Source organism: Arvicola amphibius, chromosome 3 (assembly GCF_903992535.2).
Source record: "Arvicola amphibius chromosome 3, mArvAmp1.2, whole genome shotgun sequence".
Classification (NCBI taxonomy): Eukaryota; Metazoa; Chordata; class Mammalia; order Rodentia; family Cricetidae; genus Arvicola; species Arvicola amphibius.
The window spans coordinates 47646208-47672603 of NC_052049.1; the positions used below are offsets into that span (position 1 = coordinate 47646208).

A 26396-nucleotide genomic window follows, 5' to 3' on the forward strand; every position below is an offset into this window, starting at 1 on the left:
CAAGGAAACAGCTTCTTCCAGAGACAGTGGAACTGATCCACATAGGAGCTCATAGAGACTGTGGCAGCACGCACCCTACACGCTTAAACCAAATAAAACCCCAGCACTGAGAATGTCCTACCCCTAACCAAGAAACTATTTGCAATTGACACCTTCTAAAAAAAAATAAAATAAATTAAGTCTTCTCCGTTGGCACATTGAGTTTTAGAAGCTCTCCATCTAAACTCTTGCACAGCTGGTAAATACAGCTGTTTTAGGAGCAGGTGTCCGTTGTGTCCCCAGACAGCCTCACCATGACCTTCTTTTCTACTCAGTTTGGGCGTGGCTAGGGCTCAGAGCTCAGACATCACAGTTCTTCCTGGCTCTGTCTGGCTGTGTTGGCTCTCACACCCAGAGGCTCAGGTGGATGCAGGGGACTGCTGGCACATGGGTAATGAACTTTCAAGCTGCAGCCAGCAGAGGGCTTGGGGTTTGTGCTAGCCTGCTGGCTGCTCAGCCGCAGCAGGATCACTGAGGAGGAAGGCCTGGTTCCTGTGCTTGCTCTCTTACTCTGCGGGGTGCGCTGTTTGAACCATGTGGCTTAAAAACAGAAGCAGGCTCTTCTACTCGTCAGCAAGGACTGCGCTCGTACTACACGCACCTGGGTAATGACTTCCATACCAACAAGCATGTGTGCAAGATTACCATTATCTCCAGCAAGAAACTCCGCAACAAAATAGCCGGCTATGTCACACATCTGATGAAGAGGATTCAGAGAGGTCCTGTGAGAGGGAGCCCTTATCAAGCTGCAGGAGGAAGAGAGAGAAAGGAGAGAGAATTATGTTCCCGAGGTCTCAGCCCTGGATCAGGAGACCATTGAGGTAGTTCCTGACACCAAGGAAATGCCGAAGCTTCTTGACTTCATCAGTCTCTCCAACCTGAAGGTCATTCAGCCTAAAGTTGGGCTTAATTTAAAAACACCACATGGAGCTGTTTTAGTTCATTCTGTCATATTTTCAATAAACCTGAACATAACTTTGAGAAAAAAAACAGAAGCAGTTATTAAAAGAAAGTTTATGGTATTGGTATAAGAACAGACAGGAGGACCAATGGAACTGAATAGAAGACCTGGATATCAAGCCACACATCTTTGAACACCTGATCTTTGATAAAGAAGAAAAAATATCAAATGGAAAAAAGAAAGCATATTTAACAAGTGGTGCTGGCATAACTGGATATCAACATGTAGAAGAATGAAAATAGACCTATATCTATCACCATGCACAAAACTCAAGTCCAAATGGATCAAAGACCTCAACATAAAGCCAGCCCCACTGAACCTCATAGAAGAGAAAGTGGAAGTTCACTTGAACGCGTTGGCACTGGAGACTACTTCCTAAATATAACCCCAGCAGCACAGACACTGAGAGAAACAATAAATGGGACCTCCTGAAACTGAAAAGCTTTTGTAAGGCAAAGGACACAGTCAAGACAAAACAACAGCCTACAGAATGGGAAAAGATCTTCACTAACCCCACATCAGACAGAGGTCTGTTCTCCAAAATATACAAAGAACTCAAGAAATTGGACACCAAAAGAACACATAATCCAATAAAAAATGGAGTGCAGACCTAAACAGAGAACTCTCAACAGAGGAATCTAAAATGGCTGAAAGACACTTAAGGAATGTTCGACATCCTTACTCATCAGAGAAATGCAAATCAAAACAACTCTGACATTTCATCTTACACCGGTAAGAATGGCCAAGATCAAAAACATTGATGACAACTTATGCTGGAGAGGTTGTAGGGAAAAGGAAACACTTTTGCATTACTGGTGGGAATGCAAGCTGGGACAACCCCTTTGGATGTCAGTGTGGCAATTTCTCAGAAAATTAGGAAACAACCTTCCTCAAGATTCAGCAATACCACTTTTGGGTATATAACTAAAGGATGCTCAATCGTGCCACAAGGACATGTGCTCAACTATGTTCATAGCAGCTTTGTTTGTCATAGTCAGAACCTGGAAACAACCTAAATGCCCCTCGACCAAAGAATGGATAAGGAAAATGTGGTACATTTACACAATGGAGTATACACAGCAGAAAAAAAAATAACGACATCTTGAATTTTGCAGGAAAATGGATGGAGCTAAAAAACATTATTTTGAGTGAGGTAACCCAGACACAGAAAGACAATTATCACATGTACTCACTCATAGGTGATTTTTAAACATAAAGCAAAGAAAGCCAGCCTACAAACCACAACCCCAGAGAACTTAGACAACAATAAGGACACTAAGAGAGACTTACATAGATCTGATCTACATGGGAAATAGAAAGTAGAAAAAGACAAGATCTCCTGAGTAAACTGGGAACATGGGGACCTTGCGGGAGGGCTGAAGGTGGGAGGGGAGAGGCATTGAGGGGAGCAGAGAAAAATGTAGAGCTCAATAAATTTCAATAAAAAAAAAAAGAAAAAAGAAAGTTTAGTTCTTTAACTAAATAATGGGTGATGATGGGCAAAGCCACACAGACGCGCATCACAGTATTTTTGTGAACTGAGTTTATTTCTCTTTCTGTAGCATGTCTGTGGGGGATTGATTGTGGACATATGCCACCATGCCAGGTGTATGTGACACTGGAACTCGAACATAGGCCTTCAAGTGTAGCATGCGATATTCTCCCAGCTAATCTATATACACAGCCCTTTGTGCTGTGCTATGTAAAATTTGTATTTTTTTTAAAATATTTATTTATTATGTATACAATATTCTGTCTGTGTGTATGCCTGCAGGCCAGAAGAGGGCACCAGACCTCATTTACAGATGGTTGTGAGCCACCATGTGGTTGCCGGGAATTGAACTCAGGACCTTTGGAAGAGCAGGCAATGCTCTTAACCACTGAGCCATCTCTCCAGCCCCCATGTATTTTTTGTGACTTCAAATAACACAGATTTATTTTAGAAAGTGTGTGTGTGTGTGTGTGTGTGTGTGTGTGTGTGTGTGTGTGTGGTTTGTTTGTTTCCTGTGGATGAAGTAATAAAGAACATTGTTTTTCTTTTTTCTTGTGGTGCTGGAATTTGAACTCTGTGCTGTATACCTTCAGGGCAGGTGTCCACTGAGCTCTGTCCTCAGACCTTGTTTTTTTAAAGACAGGGTCTTACTCTTTTGCCCAGGCTGGCCTTGAACTCACTGTGTAATTGATTTCAAACTTTGAATCCTCCTGCCCCTACTTCTTAAGTGCTGGGGTGACAAATACCACTACATACAGCTATTAAGTCACTTTTGAGAATATGAAAAACATATCTTAGTACTACTCGCAGTTTATTCTCATTTTTTCTACTTTTTAAAATTTAGTTTAAAAATTTGATTAAACACGTGAGTGTTTTTGTCCGAATGTTTGTCTGCGCACCATGTGTGTGCCGGTGCCTAGGGAGGTCAGACAAGGATGATGGATTCCGTGAAACCGGAGTTACAGATGCTTGTGAGCCACCATGTGGGTGCTGGACTCAAACCTGGGTCCTCTCAGACAGCAGGCAGTATTCTTAACTGCTGAGCCATCCCTCTAGCCCCATTTAGTTTCTTTCTTTAAAGGACACTTTATAATTTATTTATTTTTTTTTATGTGTATTGGTGTTTTGCCTGCATGTGTGTCTCTTTGAGGTGTCAGATCTTCTGGGGCTGGGGTTACAAACAGGTGTGAGCTGTCATGTGGGTGCTGGGAACTGAACCCGGGTCCTCTACAAAAGCAGTCAGTGCTCTTGACCACTGAGCCATCGCTCCAGCTCCTTAAAAGGACACTTTAAAGATTTATGTTAAGAGAGTTCCTTGGACTAGAGAGTTGAATTTTCAAAAAGACATCATCCTCTTGTTAGGATCATTTCATTTTAAGAACCATAGTGAGTGCTGGAGAGATGGCTCAGTGGTTAGAACACTGCTTGCTCTTCCAGAGGACTGAGATTCAGTTCCCAGCACCTTTGTGCAGCTAATAATTGTCTTTAACCCCAGTTCCAGAGGACCCAATACTTTCTTCTGGCCTCCCTTGGTACTACACATATGTGGTGCACAGATATACATGCAGGCAAATGTATATCTGTGCGTGTGTATACATATATATATGTGTGTGTGTGTATATATACACATATATGTGTGTGTATATTGTATATATATGTATAATTCATATAATAAAAATAAAATCTTTAAAAAAATGAACCGAAAGAACCTTACAGAACAGTGGTTTAGGTTAATGCATCAATACTAATGGAGGACTAATAGCTCTTTAAAAATCAAATGTGAGTGTGTAATCTTATTAAAAGTAATTATTTTCTGTCAGATTAATGAATGTGAACCTTGATTAAAGCTTGGTTTTACAGCATGAGGCCATTGACTAGTGAGTGGCAGTAGTGACTTGCCCCAGATTGAAGACTGCATTGCATGCTCTCATTATAATCAGCTGAGTTGCTTTAAATTTTGCAGAAATCTCATAGTCTCTTTCAATGGAACTTCTGCCTTTCAGAGTAGAATGCATGATCGTGGCCAACGATGCCACTGTCAAGGGAGGCACCTACTACCCAGTGACGGTGAAGAAGCACTTGCGGGCCCAAGAGATCGCCCTGCAGAACAGGCTCCCGTGCATCTATCTGGGCAAGTCACAGTGCGCTGGGAACTGTTTTAGCTGGGAAAATGGGAGACTGTGGAAGGCTGTGTGGGTGACGTCATTACTGGTGCTTTAAAATACTGCTGGCTCCTCCTGCAGTTAGAAAGGAATACAGTGTCTGCTGAAGACTGTGGGCGAAGGTAACTAAGGACTGCCCGTAGTACCACACAGGGAAATTGGCGGCCTGTGTGCTGGCTTTTCCCCTGCGTATCTTATTTTTCTGTTAACTATAATTACTCAAACTATTAAAAAAAATAGCTAATATTTATGGATCTCTTGAGAGTCAGGCGCTGTATTAAGTCCTTGAATATTACATAATTTGAATAGGTTGTAGTTTAAGATACAGTTGATTTCCAAAGAAAGCCAGTCTTCGTTTGAAAGTAAACTACATTTGCATTAAAGGCTATTTTGAACAGAATCTTAAAGCAAAGCAATTTAGAACTGGCAGCTTCTGGATAGCGGTGTAGTTTGCCAAAACGCTCACCTGTGTTATTCATTTGTAAACATTGGAACAGGTTGTAATAGAGATTTTTTTTTCTTTTTCTGGAAAAGTGCATTTGCTTGGTTGACTCAGTGTGAACGTCTTTGCACATAGAAAACAGCAAATGCAGCCAAACTGCCTGAAGGCTCCTGCTGGACTCTAGAGGGGCAGCTATACTAAAGAATATTGACGTTGTCTCTTTTCAGAGAGGTTGTCTTTAATGGCAGACAGGATACAGAATATTAAATAATAAAAGACAGTGGTTGTAGGCAATAATAGTAGGTGTAGGATTGGTTTCTAATTCTTTCTCTCTCTTTTTGAGACATGGTCTATGTAGCCTTGGCTAACTTGGAGCTCAGAGTGCTCCTCCACCTTCCCGAGTGCTAGGATTATAAAGATGTGCACCGCCACACCTAGCTTTTATTTTTCTTTTTAACATATTCATAATTTCATGTCCTCATAACTCCATGAAATGGCTAGTATTGTTCATTTCATAGCTAAGGAAGTTTGAGGTGTTTAGAATGGCCAGGAAACACGTTTGATCTTATCATCACACCCCTATCAATAAGGAGCTCTGTTTTCAGACAAAAATCTCCCTGTGGGGCTGGAGAGATGGCTCAGAGGTTAGGAGCACTGGCTGCTCTTACAGAGGTCCTGAGTTCAGTTCCCAGCAACCACATGGTGGCTCATAACCATCTATAATGAGATCTAGTGCCCTCTTCTGGTGTGTGTGTGTGTGTGCAGGCATGCAGGCTAAATAAATAATTTTAAAAAATGAAATTATAAAAAAAAATTTTAAAAATTAAAAAAAAAAACCTCCCTGTGTAGCCCACGCTGGCTTCACACGCTCGGTCGGTCATCCTGAGTGCTGTGTAGCCCACGCTGGCTTCACACGCTCGGTCATCCTGAGTGCTGTGTAGCCCACGCTGGCTTCACACGCTCGGTCATCCTGAGTGCTGTGTAGCCCACGCTGGCTTCACACGCTCGGTCATCCTGAGTGCTGGCAGGCACTGTGCCCGTTTTGTCAGCTTGTATTAAATCTTAATGCTTAGGAAGCCGAGGCAGGAGGATCACAGCATGAGCCGTACAGCCAAACCACTTAAAGAAAAAAAAAATAAAAACGAGAGCTAGTACAAGAAAGCAACATCCAAATTACCCATTAGTCCTTTAGTGGTTCTTGTACAGGTCTAGGAAGATGCAGCTTCAGATCTGCTGGCGAATTCGTGGTGTTTCTGGGTCTTTGGCTGCTCTTAAAGGGACAGTGTCTTGAGAAGTTTATGTGGAGTTTTGACAGAAGGTTGGAAAGCCTAATGTGTTGGGAGGAAAGCTTTGGTTGTGTTCGGGGGTCTGAGACTCTAGATTCTACACACTGGCGGGGGGCGGAGGGGAGCTTTTGTGACTGAGATTAAGGCCTAGTTATCTTAGACCCTAATGGATCTCATTAACTGTGGCCATTTGCTGAGCTGTGCTCATTTCTCTCCTTTTCCTCATACAGTTGACTCAGGAGGGGCCAACTTACCTCGGCAAGCAGACACCTTTCCAGATCGAGACCACTTTGGCCGCATATTCTATAATCAAGCAGTTATGTCTTCTAAAAATATCACACAGGTAATTTCTCATTAGCCAAATATGGCTTTTGTTTGTCTGTTTAGAAAAAAAAAAAAACTCCAAATGTCATTTCTATCCTAAAATCCGAATGAATTAAAAATAAAGCAGAATTTAGTCTGTTGAGATGACTCAGAGAAGTAAATACTCCTGCCACCAAGCCGGTGACTTGAGTCCCAGCTCTGAGATCTGCAGGTAGAAGGGAGAACAGACTCTCTCGAGGCTTCATCTCTGACCTGCACATGCACAGGGTGGAACCTTACCCCTTGCCGCACACAGAATAAATAGACATAATAAAAACCAGAATTGAATATCTAATATAAGAAAGTTTTGTAACCTGTCTTCAGTGTGACCTTTTACTAATGGCAGGCATGTTCCTGGATTAGAATGAATGTTCGTTGCCGAAGGAAAACAGGTTTGAAAAGAAAATCTTTGAAGGACTAATCTATTAGTGCAGAGGAAACTATAATTTACGGGTAAAGAGCTGCACAGAGATAAGTTTATACTGACATTGCTTATTAGAGCAAAGCATAATGAACTGATGGATATCATTAGAAGATGCATAATGGTGTTTGGCTGTTCAAACCGATGAACTAGAATGCATGCGTCAATAAATAAACCCCAAAGCTGTGTTGAGAACAAGCAGTTAGGCAGATGTAGAGCCAGCGCCCACGGGTGTGACAGTTGGGTGCTTGAAACCTTATTGTGTCGTGCTTGTGTGTAAGCGTGCTTGGAGAACAGCATACTCAGCTGTGAACAGTGTGGTCACTGAGGAAGGAAGGGGGAAGACGCGGTCAATCAAGAGGATTGTGGGGACCTAAGTTATAAATCTGAAATATTTCATCTCCTTGACATCTTCGGAGGGTGTGAATAGAAAGCCATGATAAAGGTCTTGTTAGATGTAACTGCCCTGTGGACTGTGAGGTGAGCTGGGTTGCTTCTAGACTCCCTAGATGGGCCTGAAATCAGTGGTAAGTGTCCTGTAGAGACACAAGCAGCCAGAGACGGCAGCCAGCGAACTGCTCACGATATCCTCTGACTTCAGCGCGCACAGCCTTCTTAAGGGTGGCCAGAGACCCGGGGTCTCATTCCTGGCCCCACTCCCCGCTAAGCTTTTTTTTTTTTTTTTTTTTTTTTTTTCGAGACAGGGTTTCCCTGTAGTTTCTAGAGCCTGTCCTGGAACTAGCTCTTGTAGACCAGGCTGGCCTTGAACTCAGAGATCCGCCTGCCTCTGCCTCCCGAGTGCTGGGATTAAAGGCGTGCGCCACCACCGCCCAGCCCCACTAAGCTTTCTTACCCCAGAGGCCTCTCACTGTGTAGCTCCTTTTGAGTCACCTCTTGTTTCTTTCCCCAAATTTTTCAGACTTACACTGAGTTCCCTTGTTCCTCCTCCTCTTATTCTCTCCTCCCGATCCCACCAAGAACCTGAACTCAGTAATTGAATAAAGTTTCAAGTCATTGCTTGTCTCTGGTCCACATTTCTGTCTCCAAGCCTCAGGGTTCTGCTGTCTCTGTAGGTTTTCTGCTAATGCCTCAGTGTGAAACAGAAATGTGTGTGTGGTTTCTGCCCCTGGTTCCTGGTTAGGAAAAGCCTGGGTTCCCATGTTTGGTCTCTATCCTGTTCCTAAGACACAACTCCTAAGACCTTGGTAGATAAGGATGCCAGGAACATCCTTTATTTTAACATTTGGTCTTTGATTCCTGGTGCAAAGCTGCTAAATCCTTTCAACTTTCCCGGGCAATTGGAACATCCTTTCTTCTAATGAGGTGACTCCTGATAGAGGTTGGCAACCAGAAAGACCAAGCCATGATGACAAGCTTGGCACATCCAGCACCGCCTGCCCCTGACCTTCTGGAGGAGAGGGGCTGGGAATAAAAATGATCCCTCATGCTTGCGTGATGAAGCCGCCATACAAATCCCTCCTGCAAAGCGCTAAGGGGCTTTCAAGAGTCCTGGGAGGGCAGCAGATCTCAGCTCCATAGAGACAGACGCTCCTGCACTCAGAGCTCTCCCAGGCCCTGTCTGTGTACCATCCCTAAGCTGTTTTCTGGGGCCTTTATTAATTAACCAGCAGATAGAAGGGAAGCATTTGCTTGAGTTCTGTGAGCCATTCTAGCATACTAAATGCAAGGAGAGGCGGGTGGTGAGAGCTCCAGGTTATGGCTGGGCAGCCTGAAGCTGGTACTTCTGCCTGTGCTTGGCATTTGAAGTGGGGGCAGTCTGGCAGGGCCTGGTGCTCTCTCCAGATAGTGTCAAAACTGAATTGGATAAGGGGACACTCAGCTGGTATCCAGGTGGTGGATTACTTGGTGTGGGAAGAACACCCTCCTTCATCTAATGACAGAAGTTGTCAACAACTCTATGAGAGAGCAGGCCAAATAGTTTTCTGGGCTCTCTTGGCTCAGCCAGACCTGAGCATGTTACCATTTCCTGCTTGTCTGCTTGGTGCTATGGTGTGTGTGTGGTGTGTGTGTGTGTGTGCCTGCATGTGTCTGTGTGTACCACCTGTGCGTCTGGTGCCTGTGGAGGTTATAGAAAGGTGTAGAATCTCTAGGAACTAGTGTTACAGGTGGCTATGGGCTGCCATCTGAGTGCCAGGAACCAAACACAGGCTCTCCTCAAGAGCAGCGTGTGTTCTTACCATGGAGCCATTTCTCAGGTTCTGATCTTCCTTTCCTGTTGTGGGATTGGTTCTTTGGTGTCAGCCTTGAGTCTTTGCTTACTTAAACTTTTTTAGGTTTAAAATATTTACCTTTTTCATTCTTTGAATTTCCACAACTATTCTTAACTCTTCTTTCTAGACAGGTCCTGGCTGTTTTCTTGTACTTTATTGTTGGTTCTTTGTGATTAGAGCAATAACAGATGAATTTTTTGTTTTGTTTGTTTTTTTTTTTTGGTTTTTTTGAGCGGGGGCAGTTGAGGTAGGGTTTCTCTGTAGCTTTGGAGCCTGTCCTGGAACTAGTTCTTGTAGACCAGGCTGGCCTCGCACTCACAGAGATCCTCCTGCCTCTGCCTCCCGAGTGTTGAGATTAAAGGCGTGTGCCACCACTGCCTGTCATCATATGAATTTTTATATCTTCACAAATTTCCCTGAGGACATGTTAATATTTATTAAAAGATGGTCTTTCTGTAACTGTTAAAGCAAATGCTAACACATTAACTGATTTTATTTTCTCTCCCCATCTCTTTCCATCCCACCTTTCCCAGTAGTAAGGAACAAACCCACATCCTCAGGCCGTACAACTGAACCACATCCCCAGCCCCTTATATTTTCTCATTTAAAATTAGAGTGATTAAAAGCATCTTTAATCATGTATTATGTAAGTCAGCCATCTGCAATGCTATGCCTTGGATATGGCTTGTCCACTGAAGGATTTTTCTGGAAGCCTAGTCTTCGAAGTGACAGTGCTGGAGTGGGGTCGGCCGTGGAGCGCTGCCCCCAAAAGGGTCGATTCCTTCAAGAAGGAGTTTTATATTTTATATTATTAAAGTTCGAGTGTGGATCCCTCTGGTCTCTTGTGTCCTAGCTTGTCATATGACCTTTCTTCCTGTCACATGTTTCTGCCATGATGCCACCTGACATACTGTGATGCAGTTAGACAATCCTCACCAGGTGCTGGAGAGATGGCTCAGAAGTTAAGAGCACTGACTGCTCTTCCAGAGGACCTGGGTTCAGTTCCCAGCACCCACATGGCAGCTCACAACTGTCTGTAACTCCAGTTCCAGGGGATCCAACACCCTCACACAGACATTTATACAGGCAAAAGACCAATGCACATAAAATAAATAAAGATTGTAAAAGGGGGTGCCTGATCTTTCACCCTCTGAAACTTTGACTCAAATAAGCCATTTTTTTTTCTGTGTACAATTTCCAATCTCGGGTATTGTGTTTGAACAGCACAGAACATACTAAGATATAACTCTGGCTATGTTGCTTATGCATTTTGACAATGATCAATAGTCACCTCACTCCTCTTTTCTACCCCAAGATTGCATTTTACTTAACGTCATTAACCTTGCCCATTGCCCATCTATTTCTCCACTTAGCTCTAAGAATGTATCTCTTACAGTCTTATCTTTGTAATTTCCTGTATATTTTCAGAAGCAAAAGTGATGTTGACAGATATCTAGACCTTTCATTTGAACTTTGCTTTGAAAGGAAAGAGGCCTTTTTAGGTCAAAATATTTATCTTTTTCATTCTTTGACCTTCCACGGCTATTCTTAACTCTTTCTAGACAGGTCCTGGCTGATTTCTCATACTTTATTGTTGGTTCTTTGTGATTAAAGGACTAGTAGATGAATTTTTATGTCTTCACACATTTCCCTGAGATGAGACATGTTATAGTGGTCTCCTGTAACTGTTAAGGCAAATGCCCACACACTGACAGGGTGCAATAGGCCCTCACCTTCATAGACTCTTGTTTCCTTATCGCATGGTGGGCCAGGGGATCCCTCATCTACTGTCTTTAAAGACCTCAGAGATCGGGGTCCAACCTTTCTGAGCTCCTGTCTGAGGCCTCCCTGCAGCCTTGTACACACTCAGGCTGGCCCCTGCTGGCCCGTGCAGTCTGCTTTCTTTTTCTCATGTATGGGGTTCATGATCTTCAGCCTCACTCCCCTGCTACCTTTCGTTGCCAGCCATAGCCCCCTGCCGCAGCTTGCTCTTTGAAAGCCTCTCCTTTCTCCCAAGTGCCTCAGCAGCTGGCAAGGTGTTTTTGCTTTGACTAGAAGCTAGTCTCTGTTGAAATAGGCTTTATTTATTAGCTGTGTGAAAGTGCACTTTCTCGGCTGTCCCATCCCCCCCCCCCATTTGCTCTAAATTTCGAAGGTGTTTAGATGATTACCAGCGGTCCCTCTTGTATCTTCCCTCCACCTTCTGTTCTCCTTGACTTAGCTCAGTATTTTTTTAAGTTTTTATTGAGCTATATATTTCTATGTGCTCCCCTCCATCCCTCCCCCCTCTCCTTCTGCTCTCTCCCATGATCCCCACACTCCCAATTTACTCAGGAGATCTTGCCTTTTTCTACTTCCCATGTAGATTAGATCCATGTATATCTCTCTTAGGGTCCTCTTTGTTGTCTAGGTTCTCTGGGATTGTGTATCATTATTTTTGAAGTTGACCTCATTGACTGCCTTTGTTTCAAGCATCTATGATCATCTTGAGTGGGTTAAATGAGCTGATGTCATTGTTTTTAAAATGGATTTCAATAAAGATGAGTAGAGGCTGGGAGAGATGAAAGCGATGTATCTGGTGACATCAGGCTCTCTGGTGAAAAGATCGAGGAGGAGGCATTCTGGGTAAGATGGACTTCCTGCATTCTGTGTGCCCTTCAGCCCTGTTGGTACAGGTGAGCCTGAATACCTCAGAGTTAACAGTGTTGGTCCAGCAATGTGGGTGACAGTGATGTGGACTTCTGGCCAGTCATTCAGCTGGGATGCACCTTGTGACTTTTATTTCTAATGGAGGTTCTCCACGTAAAGACAGGACCAATACGATACAGACGGTGTCTGCTTTTCACAATTACTTTGAAAAAGGAAGCAAGATGCGAGGCTGGAAAGGAAACACATTTTAAGTGGTTTTTCTATTCAGCCCTAGGACTTTTCCCTTCTCTGTTGCATTATCCCGGTCTCTGTTGCATTATCCCGGTCTCTGTTGCATTATCCCGGTCTCTGTTGCATTATCCCGGTCTCTGTTGCATTATCCCGGTCTCTGTTGCATTATCCCGGTCTCTGTTGCATTATCCCGGTCTCTGTTGCATTATCCCGGTCTCTGTTGCATTTATCCCGGTCTCTGTTGCACTATCCCGGTCTCTGTTGCATTATCCTGGTCTCTGTTGCACTATCCCGGTCTCTGTTGCATTTGTCCTGGTCTCTATTGCGTTTATCTTAGAATGTGCTGAAGTGGAAAATGGTCTCCCGCTCTGCGGTGTGTGTGGTGTGTATGGGTGTAGGTGTGGGTGGACGTGGGGGACAGGAGGTCCAGAGTTCATACCATTTTTCAGAATGAGGCATAAGACCTCGCTGGCAGCCCTTCCCCTTTCTACTGAATGGCTTGTTGGTCTATGTTTGTAATTCATTTTGCTATAATGAGAACCAGTTTCTGTTGGCCCGGGCAAGACCTGGAGGGTAATGGATTTGTCTGCTGAGTCCCATGTGGTTGTCTGTGGTTTGCAGCACCTTATTTCTGTTACACAGAAACCATGCTGTGGAAGAGACAACAGTAGTCGTTTCAGTGGGTTATGTGTCACGCGTGGGTCATCCGTGGCCTCCTCCTCCTTTCTTACTCATAAGTCATAGAAGCATGCTTGGCTTCCTTCGCTCCTTTATCTCTACCACACAGCAGATTCCCTCTCCGGTGGTGGGGGGATTGGTGCCTCTCGGAGTTCGTGGAGTTCATCTTTATCCTCCATGTCCCTTTCGGCACAGTACTGAGGATGTGCTTACAACCCAAGCCAAGTCTACTCCTCATGGTGTAGCCATGCATTTGATGACATTTTAGTTCTCAGTGGAGAGCGGAGCAGAATTTTCTCTGCAGTTCCGACACTTTGGATCCCAGAGTGGCCTTGCATAGGATTTGCACAGGGGCACACTTTGGGCCGGGAGCACTTGTCAGTGCCATTGCACTCCGGGATCCCTGGGTCCTGTGAGCAGAAGATGGGGTGGCAGGATGCTTCTGTACGTGCCCTCCCTGTGTCCTGTTGTGGGTGACAACTCAGAATTGAATGGTGAGATGAGACTGTGTGGTGCTGACTGGTTTAGCTGATGACTTATCTGTGTTGAGCTCTTTTCATCTTTATTGCTATTATTAGCGTCTGTCTGCTCGCATAGCATTAAAATCTTATTTATTTAAGTACTTGTGATTAGGTGGCTGGAAAGATGGGTCAGCCATCTCTCAACACCGGTAACATCTGTTCCAGGGGCTCTAGTCCCCTTTCCTGGTCTCTTCAGACTCTTGCATACACACGGTGCACATAAAACTCACACCGGCACACATATACACATAAATAAAAATAAATGAATGGGTGGTTCACACCTTTAATCTCAGCCTTTGATTCAAAGGCAGAGGCAGGTGGGAAGTCCATGAGTTTGAGACTAGCCTGGTCTATATATTAAATTTTTATCCAGCCAGGGCTGCGTAGTAAGAGCCCATCTCAATAAATAAATATCTCTTTAGAGTAAATCAAAAATACTTGTGACTAGAAAGGCTTTCTTTGTTATTGATGAAACATTTGAGAATTTTGATTCCTATGGGCATAGTAACTACACCTCTTGCAGGGGTTTTTGTGCTTTTAAAGTTTTTATTTATTTATTTACCTAATTATTTATTTTATGTGTGTGAGTGTTTTGCCTGAATGTCTGTCTGTGTGCTGTGTATGTACCTAGTGCTCTCGGAGGCCAGAAGTGGGTGTCTGACACCCCTCCCACCCCGTGTTTTTAAATTATGTAGCAGCATTGTGAAAATACAACTCATCCATTAACTGTGAAACTTTAGTTGTGTTTTGGGTATCACTGAACTGGATCAAGCTTCTTATATCTGTATCTTCTCATTAGCAGTCACTCTCTGTTCCTGCCCAGTCCTCCCAACCACGGATCTCCTTTGCCTCTGTGGGTTGGTCTGTTGTGAACATCGTCTGTAACTTCATCTCCTTCATTTACTGTGATGGCTGCGTCACTCTCTGGGGCAGAGCAGAATTCTACTTGGCCTTCATCCTCCATGTCTAGCGTAGATGAATAGTTTAGAGATGGATGGAGTCTTTGAAGAGTGGAATGGTATTATGCCGTTCTAGTTAATGGTAAGCTGCACGGATGAAGGTGGTCCTGAGGTTGTGTTACAGATGGCTCAGCCTTCTGTTTATGGAATTCTACTCTTTGCTATTTGCCCTATGATGAAATTTTCTAACTTTGCATTTTCCGTAATTTATCCATGCTGTTATTCAACACTCAGCTACACTACTGAAGTCAGTTGTGCCTCAGTTGTATTTACTTGAGACAGAGGATTTTTGTTGTTGCTGTTGCTGTTATTGTTGTTTGTTTGTTTTCAGTGCTGGGGATTGAAACTAGAGTCTCTCTCATAGTAGACTTACAAGTCACTACCACAGAGCCACATGCCTCGACAGAGGTAAATGGTTTATCTATTGCTCTAGAACATACTATCTGCAAACTTGGCAGTGTAGAACAATGCATGTTTATTATCTCGTTCTGGGGGTGAGAGTCTAGGCCTAACTCGGGGTCTCACAGGTACAGGGGCCCGAGAGTTTGATGTGAGGACCCACTTCCTGGCGCCCTCATGTGGTTGTTGACTGAATTGGTTCTTTCCAGGATTCCCTCAGTTCATCTTGGCTTTTGGCTGGAGGGCCTTCCTTCGTCCCATGCCACGTGAAATCCCAGAGCATTTCACAGCTTGCTACTTGGCTCCATCAGAGCAAGAAAGGGAGACAACCAGAGAGGGACCACAAGTGAGAGGGTTACAAGGAGCGGTTTCAGTCTGCCGTACTCATAGGGATGGCATCGGATGGGGACACCAGGGGCAGTGGGTTACTAATTCGAAGTTTACCACGTCCACCTGCCTTTCCCTGAGCATGGGCTAGCTGGTGTCGGGAGGGTGCACTGTTGATTTCCTTGGTTGCAGAGGAACTGTGGAGAAGATGCACCTGCAATGCCCCAAACAATATGGCGGAAGTCTCTGAGCTCAGGTGCTAATACTTGGTCAGTTACTCATTTACCTGTGAGTCCTCTCCTGTCTCCATAGCTATGCTCCCCCGGTAGCTCTCCTCACCTACCCTTCCACTAGGTTGGTGGTGGTAGCAATTAGGATAGACTGGGTAGTGTGAGCATTTCTTTCTAAGGACTCTAGAGGCTGGGGGGGGCCCACAGATCTGAGTGCATGGTTGCTTTGGGTTCAGGTCTTGGTAAGGGCCTCCTCCTGGCTTTGTCCTCACTTGACGGACATAGAGATTTGTGTGTCTCTATTTATAGGGACCTTGATGACATCGTGGGCTCCACCCTCATGACCGTCTAACCTCAGCTGCCTCTCTGAGGCTTCCCCCTCCAGATCCCACTGGGGATTAAGGCTTTACCGTGAATTTAGGAGGGGACGCAAACACTCCTTCCATAGCAGATGTCTCCCCCCACACCCTCCTCCCGCCCCCACCCTCACCCTCAGATCCAGCCCCTGCTGACGGTTGCTATTCTTTCCTCTGCTCTGCTCTCTAGTTGTTTTCCTGGAACTCCACTCTGCCTGTTGGGTTTTTTTAGGTCCTATTTTTGAAAACTGTTCTCTTTTTGAATCTTACATCACCGCAACTCTGCTTTAAGTTCCTTGAGTCTTTTCCGTCTGGAGCAGACAGATAGTTTGAGCTGAACCAGTGTTGTCACGGAGAGTACAGGGTTCTGAGGTAAAAGTGTCTTCTGTTCACTTAGAAGAATGGTTCTCTACCTTCCTGCTGCTGCGACCCTTTAATACCTCAAGCAGTGCTGACCCCAATCATAAAATTATTGTCGTTGCTACTTCATAACTGTAATTTTGCTACTGTTATGAATTATGATGTAAATATCTGTGTTTTCCCATGATCTTAGGTGATCCCTGTGGAAGGGTTGTTCAACTCCAAAGGGGTCATGACCCACACATTGAACTTTACAAAAGTCCAAAATTTTTCAGATATTCATAAAGTGCAGAGATAGTTAAACACTCAGGTGTACCACACAGATTTAGGGCATTGGTATCTTATTTTATTATTATTTTGCCTCATTGTAAAGGAAGGCATTTAGATATTAACAATGAATCTATCCATGATTCATTTATCCTTCAGACCTGGTAGGCCACTGTAGGGGTCTGTTTGCTCTTGTAAACTTGTATACAATGAGTGTTGCCTTGTGTGTACGAGGAGGGATTTTTGTAGCTGTAGGTGTCTTGAAAGCACACTTCTGAGTGATTGTTAAACCAAACGAGAAGGAAAGCCACTGCTTTATTACATTAACAGTTAAATGTTGAAGACAGTTTAATAACAAACACAAAGCGTTTAGTAAACGGAAAAAGTCTTTTTGTGATGGCCACGTAGTTGGGAAATTGTTAGCTCACAGTACAGCCCTTTGAGCTTAATATTAGTGTGGTGTGCGGTTCACCGAAGCGGCGTCTGTGCGGATATAAGGCCAGTTGATGGAACATTTGGATTAGAAACACAAGCTGTTTTCATGTGGTACCTTAAAAAATTCATGATATTGTTTTTCGTTGGCAATATTTTACTTACTCTTGATGGGCATTTAGCTAAACTCTTCTGTTATTCTTTGTGGCATGCTAATCTTCAAACAAGGATTTTCTTAAGCTTTTTCTAAAATGGAAAGCTTTTGAACACTCACATGTAAACATTGTTAACTCCTTGTAAGTACCACCCAGCTTCAGCATAATTAACTTTCTTCTTTAGATTTTAAAAGTTGTATTTATTACTTGTGTGTGTGTGTGTGTGTGTGTGTGTGTGCTTGTGTGCGTTAGAAGGCCAGCTTTCAACAGGTCAGAGAAACTGCTCTACAAAACCTTTAAACAAGTGGTCTGGCTAACCACCTGATTTTCTTTACACACAATAGGGTCGTTTAATTTCCTTGTACAACTTTGTTTTTCAAGGTGCGTACCGGGGCCTGTGATTAATTCTGTAAATTACATAACCGAGGAACTCAGGCCTAACCTCGGGTGCAGGGACGTAATTGCTTTCTTTGATCACTGGCCTGGTTTCCCACAGGCAGAATTCATGGGTCTATAATGCATGAGACTTCCTTGTTCTTATGTTCCATCTTCTGCAGATCTCACAGGGGAAGGTGACTTCTACCTAATTTTGCCCTTTTTGTACCTTTTATTGCGGCAATTTTTAGAATAACCTAAACCATTCCCCTGGTCATCTTTACCGTCTTAACCACCTTTATCTTTTAGGCTGACCCAGAAAGTCCGGTTAAATCACAGATCTAACTAAGCATCATTGTTCTTATAAAACTCGTCTTCATTATGATCTGTAAGGTGCCCAGTGTGGAGTGGAATTTTCCTATGAAACAATCACACTATACTAGATTCAGTGGGGTCCTTGCACATAGTAACCACACCATGCCAACACAGCAGGAACACGGCAGCAGCAAGCAGAGGGAGCACAGCAGACGCAAGGGGGCATTCTGGAAACAATCCAGGGCTTTGGCTCTCCAGCATGGAGCCATCATAACTTTTGTATCTGGTGGGTGTATTCCATCAGCTCCATTGCTGAGTGCAGGTCCCCTGACATGGCTACCGATGTTTATATGTGGTGTGTGTGTGTCCACTCATGTACGTAACAGTGCATGAATGTGTAGAGGCCAGAGGTTAATATTAGGTCATTCTCCACCTTATTTATTTCTTCTTCTTTATTTACTGTGTGTGTGTGTGTGTGTGTGTGTGTGTGTGTGTGTGTGTGTGTGTGTCTTGAGACAGGATCTTTTACTTACTAGCTAGGAAGCTGACAGCTCACCATTTTAGCTACACTCTCTGGCCATCAAGTTCTTGGGATCCACTTCTCTACGCTGGGGTTATACATATCTGTAGCTATGCCTGGCTGTTCACATGGGTACTGTGAATTCAAATTCAGGTTGAGCAGCAAGCACTTTCAACAGAGGACCATCTCCCTAATCCTTCCACCTTATGTTTTTTTTTTTGAGGCAAAGTGTTTTGCTTTCATTGAATATATCAATTTGACTAGACCAGGGGAGCCATGAAATCCAGAGACCCAGCTTTCTCTGCCTCTCCAGCAGCTAGGATTATAGGTATACGGACTGTGCCCAGCTGTTTTACATGGTTATCGGGGATCACTTTGCCAACTCAGCCATTGGAGTAACTTTTCCAATGCAAATGTTAGCATTAGTTTTGTATTTAGATTATATTTGTGCTAGCACAAAATGTTAACAACATTCATCCAAAGAGTTATTTCAGCGCCCCCAAGAGATATTTACTTATATAAAGTGATTATTTAGAGGGTGCAGTATTATCAGTTCCCGTCTGAGGAAGTTTTGGTGAAGTGAGTGTGTGGTAGGTTTCTTTTCTCAGACTAGTAGTTTACCAGGCCAGTGTTGTCCTGATAGACTCTTCATCTACATGTTCTGTAAGAGCAAAACATAAGCTCTGCAAAATAGTTTCGTACAAGAGGTCAAGGCGCTATTCCAGGAGGCAGGAGAGATGGCTCAGTGGTTAAGAGCACTTGCCGCTCTTCCAGAGAACCTGAGTCCAGCTCCTTGCACCAGTACCAGGGTTCTCACAGCTTGTAAGTCCGGTTCCTAGGGGTCAGATCAGATGCTCTCTTCCCGTCTCTCTGGGTATCTGCTCACACACTTTGGATACAGACAGACAGACACATACATATAAGTTAAAACAACAACAAAAGAAATCACAAGGATGGTGTGTACCTAGAGGCTCTGTCTTCAGGCGTTGGGAGGATCATGAATCCTAGGCTAGTCTAGGCTACACAATAAGAACCATCATCTCAGGACTCCGTTTCTAAAGTGAGGTCCAGGGATCAGCTCTTAGTATCACCTAGGCACTGCAGTGTTTGTAGGGACATTGTGCCAATGCCGTGTGTTTCCCGTTGGAGTCTCACCTCATGGCTTGTCTGTGCCTCCCTTGCAGATAGCTGTGGTCATGGGCTCCTGTACAGCGGGAGGTGCATATGTGCCTGCAATGGCGGATGAAAACATCATCGTACAGAAGCAGGGTACTATCTTCTTAGGGGGACCCCCCTTGGTAAGAATATTACCTTGGTTGAATGATTATTGATTCATTAGAGTTAAATATAGACACATAAGCTATTATAAGCTTTAAAAATATGGTAAGTATAATGCATCACAGAAATTTACTGTCTAATAAATCTTAATTATTTGTTTCCATGGCATTAAACATATTTGCATTATCATGTAGATGTTGCCATTATCCAGCCCTAGAACTTTTTAAATTTTCTGTTGCTGCCTTGGCAACCACCCTTCTCTTTTTCTCCTTTCTTTCTTTCTTTCTTTCTTTCTTTCTTTCTTTCTTTCTTTCTTTCTTTCTTTCTCCTCTCTCCTCCTCCTGCCATCCCTCCCTCCCTCACTTCCCCTCGCCTCCCTCCTCTCTCCTTCCCTTCCTCCCTCCCTCCCTCCCGCCTTCCTTCCTTCCTTCCTTCCTTCCTTCCTTCCTTCCTTCCTTTCTCATTTCTTTCCTTCTCTCTCTCTTCCTCTGTCTCCCTGTCTCTCCCTTCCTTCCTTTCCTTTTTCTTTCTTTCTTTTCTTTTTCTTTTTTTTTGAGAGACAGGGACACACTGTTTAGCTCTGGCTGGCCTAGAATTCACTATGTAGATCAATCAGGCCTTGAACTCACAGAGATCCTCCTGTCTCTGCTAGTATTAAAGGTATGTGCCATGTCTGGTCCAGCCATTCTCTTTGTTGAGTCTTGAGTCTTAAGAATTTGACCACTTTAGGTTATATGTAGTATTAATTTTGGGTAAAATATTGGGAAATATGCTTTTGTGTTCCTCCATGTACATAATGAAATTTTGGAAAAGATAGAATAAATGTAGATTAGAGGGGCTGGAGAGATGGCTCAGAGGTTGAGAGCATTGCCTGTTCTTCCAAAGGTCCTGAGTTCAATTCCCAGCAACCACATGGTGTCTCACAACCATCTGTAATGGGGTCTGGTGCCCTCTTCTGGCCTGTAGGCATAAGCACAGACAGAATATTGTATACATAATAAATAAATATTTAAAAAAAGAATAAATGTAGATTAGAAAAAAACATGGTGGGACAAATGTTTTTGGCTTTTTGAGAATTTTGGAATGCCTAGCTTATTCTAGAAGGTGTTTTGAGCTGGATATCACACAATGTATTCCTAACAGTTAGAAAGTAGAGGCAGGAGGATCAGAGGCAATAAAACATTATTCAAACATAGGAAGGAATGAAGTTCTTCACATTATGGATGGGAAACATGTGAGGCACAGAAAAATATGATTCACTGTTTGCGAATATTTAAGGGAGCCAAATTCATGGAGATAAGAAAGTAGAATAGTGGCTGTCAGGATCTAGGAGGGAGAGTAATGGGAATGGCCACTGCTGAGTGGGAGTTTCCTCTGGGAGTGATGGAATGTTCTGGAATGACGATGACTGCACAATTTTGTGATTACCAGAAAAACCTCTGAAAGGTATGGTTTAAAATGGCGGACCTCAAGGCGTGTTAGCTACTAGTAAGAGCTCATGCAAAGTAAATATTTCCCATGCAATTTCTAGTAATTATGGAAGATGAGGTAGACCAGAAGGAGCTTGTGCTTTAACTGTGGCAACTCTTGAGTGCTGTTTAGGATGCTAGTGTTCTCATGTTGTTTGTGATAAGTTCTCATCGGCTCGCACGCAGAAAATGTGCTCCATTTTTACCTGTGCACTGTGAGGGTGCAAACTTGCACAAGTAAAGGTACAAGTGACATTTGAAAACTTCTGTTGGGAGAATTCGTGGCACATAATGCTGGGATAACACCCGGTGTTTTAGAAGCATCCATCTAGGTCGACCCGTGGATTCAGGTTTAACTTGACCCAGCAGCCATGGTAGCCCGAAGTCCTCCAGATCAGACCTCTGTCAGTGGTCCATGAGAGACGACTGTGTTTAGGGAGGAAGAATCTGAAGCTCCGAAGAGCTGAGCATTCAGTCCTGACCCTTGTTTGTAGGCAGTTGAGAAAAGGCTTTGAAGAAGGGGATTCAGGTGCTGTTAGTTCAAGTAGCTTACTGTGGTTGAAGCAAATGGGGGTTTGAGGGACTTTTTGTTCTCCTGGCTCCTTTCCCACCCTAACTTCTTGTTTGCTACAATGCTACCTTTCATTCTTCTGACTTTGGTCATCTTCGCACCTGTCAGGGCATCAAACATGTTGTGGGTGTTCAATAAATATTAACTGATGACAGCCATATCCCCCTCCCCCGGAAATTAGTCAGATCCCTGAGAGTAAATATAGTATATCTGTTGTTTATCTTTCTTTATGACTTTAAATATTCAGACGCCTCTTATAATTAGCTATTGTCTGGAGTGAAAGCTGTTTAGCACTGATTTTTTTTTTAATTTGGAAAGAGAACCAATAATTGACTTCTGAGGGTGGAATAATTGAAGGTGAAAATTTTAATTGCCTCTCTGTGGAAAGATATTTTATTTAAAGCAGAGGTTTTGATACAGTGAGGAATAACCATCACTGTGCTGTATATTAGATTAATTCTCATTATTTTAATAAAGTCTTTTTATTTCTATCTTAAGAAACAGATTAGTCAACCCAGTGAACTAGGACTCAGCAAACAGTTCCTACTAGATGAGGTTGGCATTTAGTCCTAAGGGATTTTTTTTTTTTAAATTTTCTTGTTGTAGTTAATTGGGCTGTAATTAAGTCATCCTTGATTTATTGCCTGATTTTTCTTTCTGTTTTGGCTCCATCCTGTTAAACCTTAGATTTGAGTAACTTCTACAAGCGATTTTTTTTTTAACACCTTAAAATAACTGGATTTTATAGCCCTGGTTATTGCGTATTTGGAGATGAACGAATCACAGCCTCACCCCTGAGGAACCCATAGTATAGCACTGATAAGAGAACCATGTACAGATGGCTGGAATACAGATTGTAGAGTGGCATGTCAACATGTAAGTGGAATTCTTACCACGGACAGGCCAGCGTCTTAGTTAGGGTTTCTATTGCGGTGATGAGACATTGTGACCACAGCAGCTCTTATAAAGGAAAATATTTAATTGGGTGGCTTGCTTCCAGTTCAGAGCTTGAGTTATTATCACCATTATGGGGAGCTTGGCAGCGTGCAGGCAGACATGGTGCTGGAGCTGATAGTGCTATACTTTGCAGGCAACAGGAAATGGTCTGAGTGTCACTCTGAGCAAAGCTTGAGCACAGGAGACCTCCAAGCCTGCCCCCACAGTGACACACTTCCTCCCACAAGGCTCTGCCTACTGCAACAAAAACCGCATCTCCTAATAGTGCCACTCCCCTTGGGGGGCATTTTCTTTCCAACCACCACCACCAGCATTGTTTGGTTAATATCCTAGGGTGTCTTCACTGTGAGGACTCCTGCAGGCCAATGAGAGCTCATCTGGTGGTTGAAAGAAGGGATCCCAGGCAGTCAGGGAAGTGCTCACAACTCCAAGGCTTTAAGGTGTATTGGGTAGCATCACGAAGAGCAGGGTGAACAGCCAGGCTGCATCGTTTGTCCAGGAGCTGTGGGCAACTCTTAGTGAGTCTGGGCTTAGATTTCCCATCTGTAGACTGGGATAATATTCTCCCACTTTGCCTGGAGGTGGAATGAGAAAGTACAGTCATCTTCAGCTCTGTGGAAGGAGGAATACAGTGAAGTCAGGCTAGGCGATCTACTTGTTAGTACTGCATTTTATGTCTTCAGTGAACCAGTCTCACCATGGTTTTGTCCTCGTAGGTGAAGGCAGCTACTGGAGAGGAGGTATCTGCTGAGGATCTTGGAGGTGCTGACCTTCACTGCAGGTAAGGCAGGAGCCGTATTTCCCTTCCAGGATCAATGGTCATTTTGTTTGTATAAAGGAAGTTTTACATTATTTTTTTTTTACCTTGTGCTTATCTTGCCAGATCAAGCCGTAGTTTGCTCCCACTCTGCAGAAAGAAAGAAAGAAAGAAAGAAAGAAAGAAAGAAAGAAAGAAAGAAAGAAAGAAAGAAAGAAAGGAAGGAAGAAAGAAAGGAAAACTTAGTGTGTGTTTGTGCACCTGCATATGTGGATACGCTCATGTATGTGGCTGTGTACATGCCATGGGTACATATGGAAGTCAGGGGACAACCCATGAGAGTCAAGTCTCCCCCCTCTGCCATGTGGGTTCTGGAAATTGATTCAAGGGCTCAGGCTCAGCAGCAGGCACCCTTATCTTCTGAGCCACCTTGTCAGCCCCAGCGTCAGCACAGGGGCCATGCTAATCTCCTCTGTATTGTTCCATTTGTAGTATACGTGTTGCCAAAGCAAGCACAGTACCTCGGCTTTTCACTGAAGCCTGAGAGGCAGTTTCTCATCAACTCCATAAACCTTGCTTGGATGCCTGCTATATTCCAGGCATGGTTTTACTTTCCGGGTGCGACTGGAGGACTTGGTAGGTGACCTGTAAAGGATGCAGGAGAGGAGATGATGAAGATGATGACAGAAAATGATTTCATCCCCTGACATTGAGACAATGGAGTGGGGAGGAGGGGGGAGATCTGAAACCGGAGCAAGAGGAATCAAACGTTCTGGTAGGCCTGAGAAGCTAGGTGTGTTTGAGAGCCTGCTCAGCAGGCCTTTGGCTGTGAGGGGTCAGAAGCTTGTGTAAAGGAGCTGAAGAGAGGTGGCACTTAATTCAAACTGTACAGTTCACCTTACCCTGCGTGCATACAAAGGTCGTCTAGCTCTGGCTTCTAAAGGGCAGGTAGACCTGACCATCCGGCACAGGAACTCCTCTGCTTTGTGCCTTCATAACCCCAAGGAGCCCTGAGATGGTGGAAGGAATCTGGGGCAAGAGAAAAGATGGGTTCTTTCCTGCCATACCGGTTGGCTAGCTTAAGGAGCCTTTATCTCTGTTTTTCCCTCATTCCTCCCTCCCTCAGCCCTTGTTGAGGGTTGATTGATTGTATTGTTATTAGTGATACAGAAAAAAAAAAATTCAGACTAGTCCTTGCCCTCAAGAATGTATCATTTAATTAAGCAGGTAAGAGAAATCAACAAATTAAACATTTACAAAGTAAGTGTGCAGACATGCATCCAGTCTTACCTGAAGGTTAAGAGAAAGATGGCTTTAGACATCCTAGGGTGAAACTGGCATTGTCAGCAGTGTTTAGAGACCTGTGCTGCCTGAGTTGGGGCAGAAATTCGAGTGCTCAAGGGAACTTGGCTCTCGGAGCTCAGGATAGTGCTGCAGAGCCTCTGCCCAATTTCTGACTCTGCATGAGACTGGCTGGTGATCTGCTTGGCTGGGTGATGCTCCTAACTGGAGAGACCTGGCCGAAGGAAGAATAAGGGTGAGTTAGGGGCATATGACAAAATGGATTTCTGTTTGTTGGCAGGAGAAAGAGAGAAAGGTAGTATTTGGGGATCATTAATTTCTGTAAAATTTTGGCAGTTCTAAAGGGGAGAAACTGTAGGCAGTCTTTCGAGTTTCAGGGTATGGACCCTGGAGTTTAGCTTCTGTTTGTCTCTCTGACTACTCTTGTGACTTAAACGAGGTGATTAACCTGTTTGAGGCCTGTCTGCTCGTGTGTAAAATAGAGATTGGAATAGAACCTTCCTCATCAAATATCTGTTAGCATCACTTTTTAATGGCTCAGCAAGTGGTAGTTTGCCTTGCAAGCCTGACAGCTTCAGTTCGAGCCCTAGAACTATAGTGGAGAACAGACTCCCGAAAGTTAAAATTGTTTTCTGGCCTCTGCTTTTGGGCCTTGGCATGAGTGCTTTTGTGTACACACACACACACACACACACACACACAGACAGACACACACACGCACCACACACACGCACGCTAATCATAATGAGTAAATAAAATCCACAAGACCAATGTTAAATCTGCGTGCACCTGTAATCCCAGGACTTAGGAGGCTAAGAAGGATTAATTGCCTGTCTCAATTTAAAAAGAAATGCAAGGCTAGTCACAAACTGCTTTGAGTTCTCTGTCATCTTAAATGCACATTTATACCTTCTTAGTCATCATTAAAAATTAATTTTAAACAAAGATTTATGTAGTGTCTCATCCAAAATGTCTCTTTCCTGTTAGGGCAAATTTCAGGCATCTTTTATAGGAAAGCATTGCATTTTAAAGTTTGGCTAAATTAGAATCTTCCTGCTGCTTCCATTTCTACCGAATCACAGTACAGCTAGAAGTCAGTAGCTACGGCTGCCATTATGTGTGAAGCATTGTGAACAAATTTGGGTTGTAAAATATGTGTAGGAGCTGAAGGCTGCTGTGTGTGCTCTGGAGGAGTAAGCGTTGTCTCTGTTCTTATTTAGGACACCAGAATGACTCCCGAAAATGGGACGGATTCTCTAGACAAGACATCAAAACAACTTGTAGTGGTTTACGCATAAAATGAACCAAAATTCTGTGGGCTTTTTCCTATTATATATTTTTGTCTGTCTTTACTGTTTTTGGCTTTTGGTTTTTTTGAGACAGGGTCTCTCCATTATGTAGCCCTGGCTTGTCCCGGAACTCGCTGAGTAGAACAGGTTGACCTCAGACTCAGAGATCCGCCTGCGTCTGCCATTGGAGTGCTGCCATTAAGGCGTGTGCCACCACACCCAGCTTGACTTGACCTATTTTTAAATGTGTTTTATTAACAAGTCTCTATCCCTCCTTTGAATGCGTATTTTCCCACATGCATGTGTGAATGCGGTCATGTGTGCATGATGCATATGTAGAGCCAAGAGAACAACTTTGAGTGTTGATCCTTGCCTTCTGACGTGTTTACGGGTCCCTTTGTTTTTCTCTTTATCTGCCAGGCTGGCCAGTATATGCTTCCAGGGGTTCTCCTGTCTCTGCCCCCTGAGTGTCTTAGCATTGGGAATACAGATGTTTGTACTGTATGCCCTGATTTTATGTGCATGCTGGAGATTTGAACTCAGGTCCTCATGCTTGCATGACAAGTGCTTTTATGCACTGAACCATCTCTTCAGCCTGTGAC

At 43.7% G+C, this 26396-nt stretch overlaps 1 protein-coding gene and 1 non-coding gene across 2 annotated transcripts in view; one reads left to right on the forward strand and one right to left on the reverse strand.

Moving 5' to 3' along the window:
- The window catches only part of Mccc2 (methylcrotonyl-CoA carboxylase subunit 2), a 69221-nt gene that overhangs the window by 24958 nt on the left and 17867 nt on the right, over positions 1-26396 (forward strand). The window contains exons 5-8 of the mRNA XM_038323534.1: positions 4496-4623; positions 6613-6725; positions 19356-19469; positions 23163-23227. Of these exons, the coding sequence (XP_038179462.1) occupies positions 4496-4623; positions 6613-6725; positions 19356-19469; positions 23163-23227 (420 nt within the window). The remainder of the gene's footprint in view (positions 1-4495; positions 4624-6612; positions 6726-19355; positions 19470-23162; positions 23228-26396) is intronic.
- LOC119810901 lies at positions 23618-23719 on the reverse strand. The gene has a single exon (XR_005284839.1). It is a non-coding gene; the product is annotated as a U6 spliceosomal RNA (small nuclear RNA).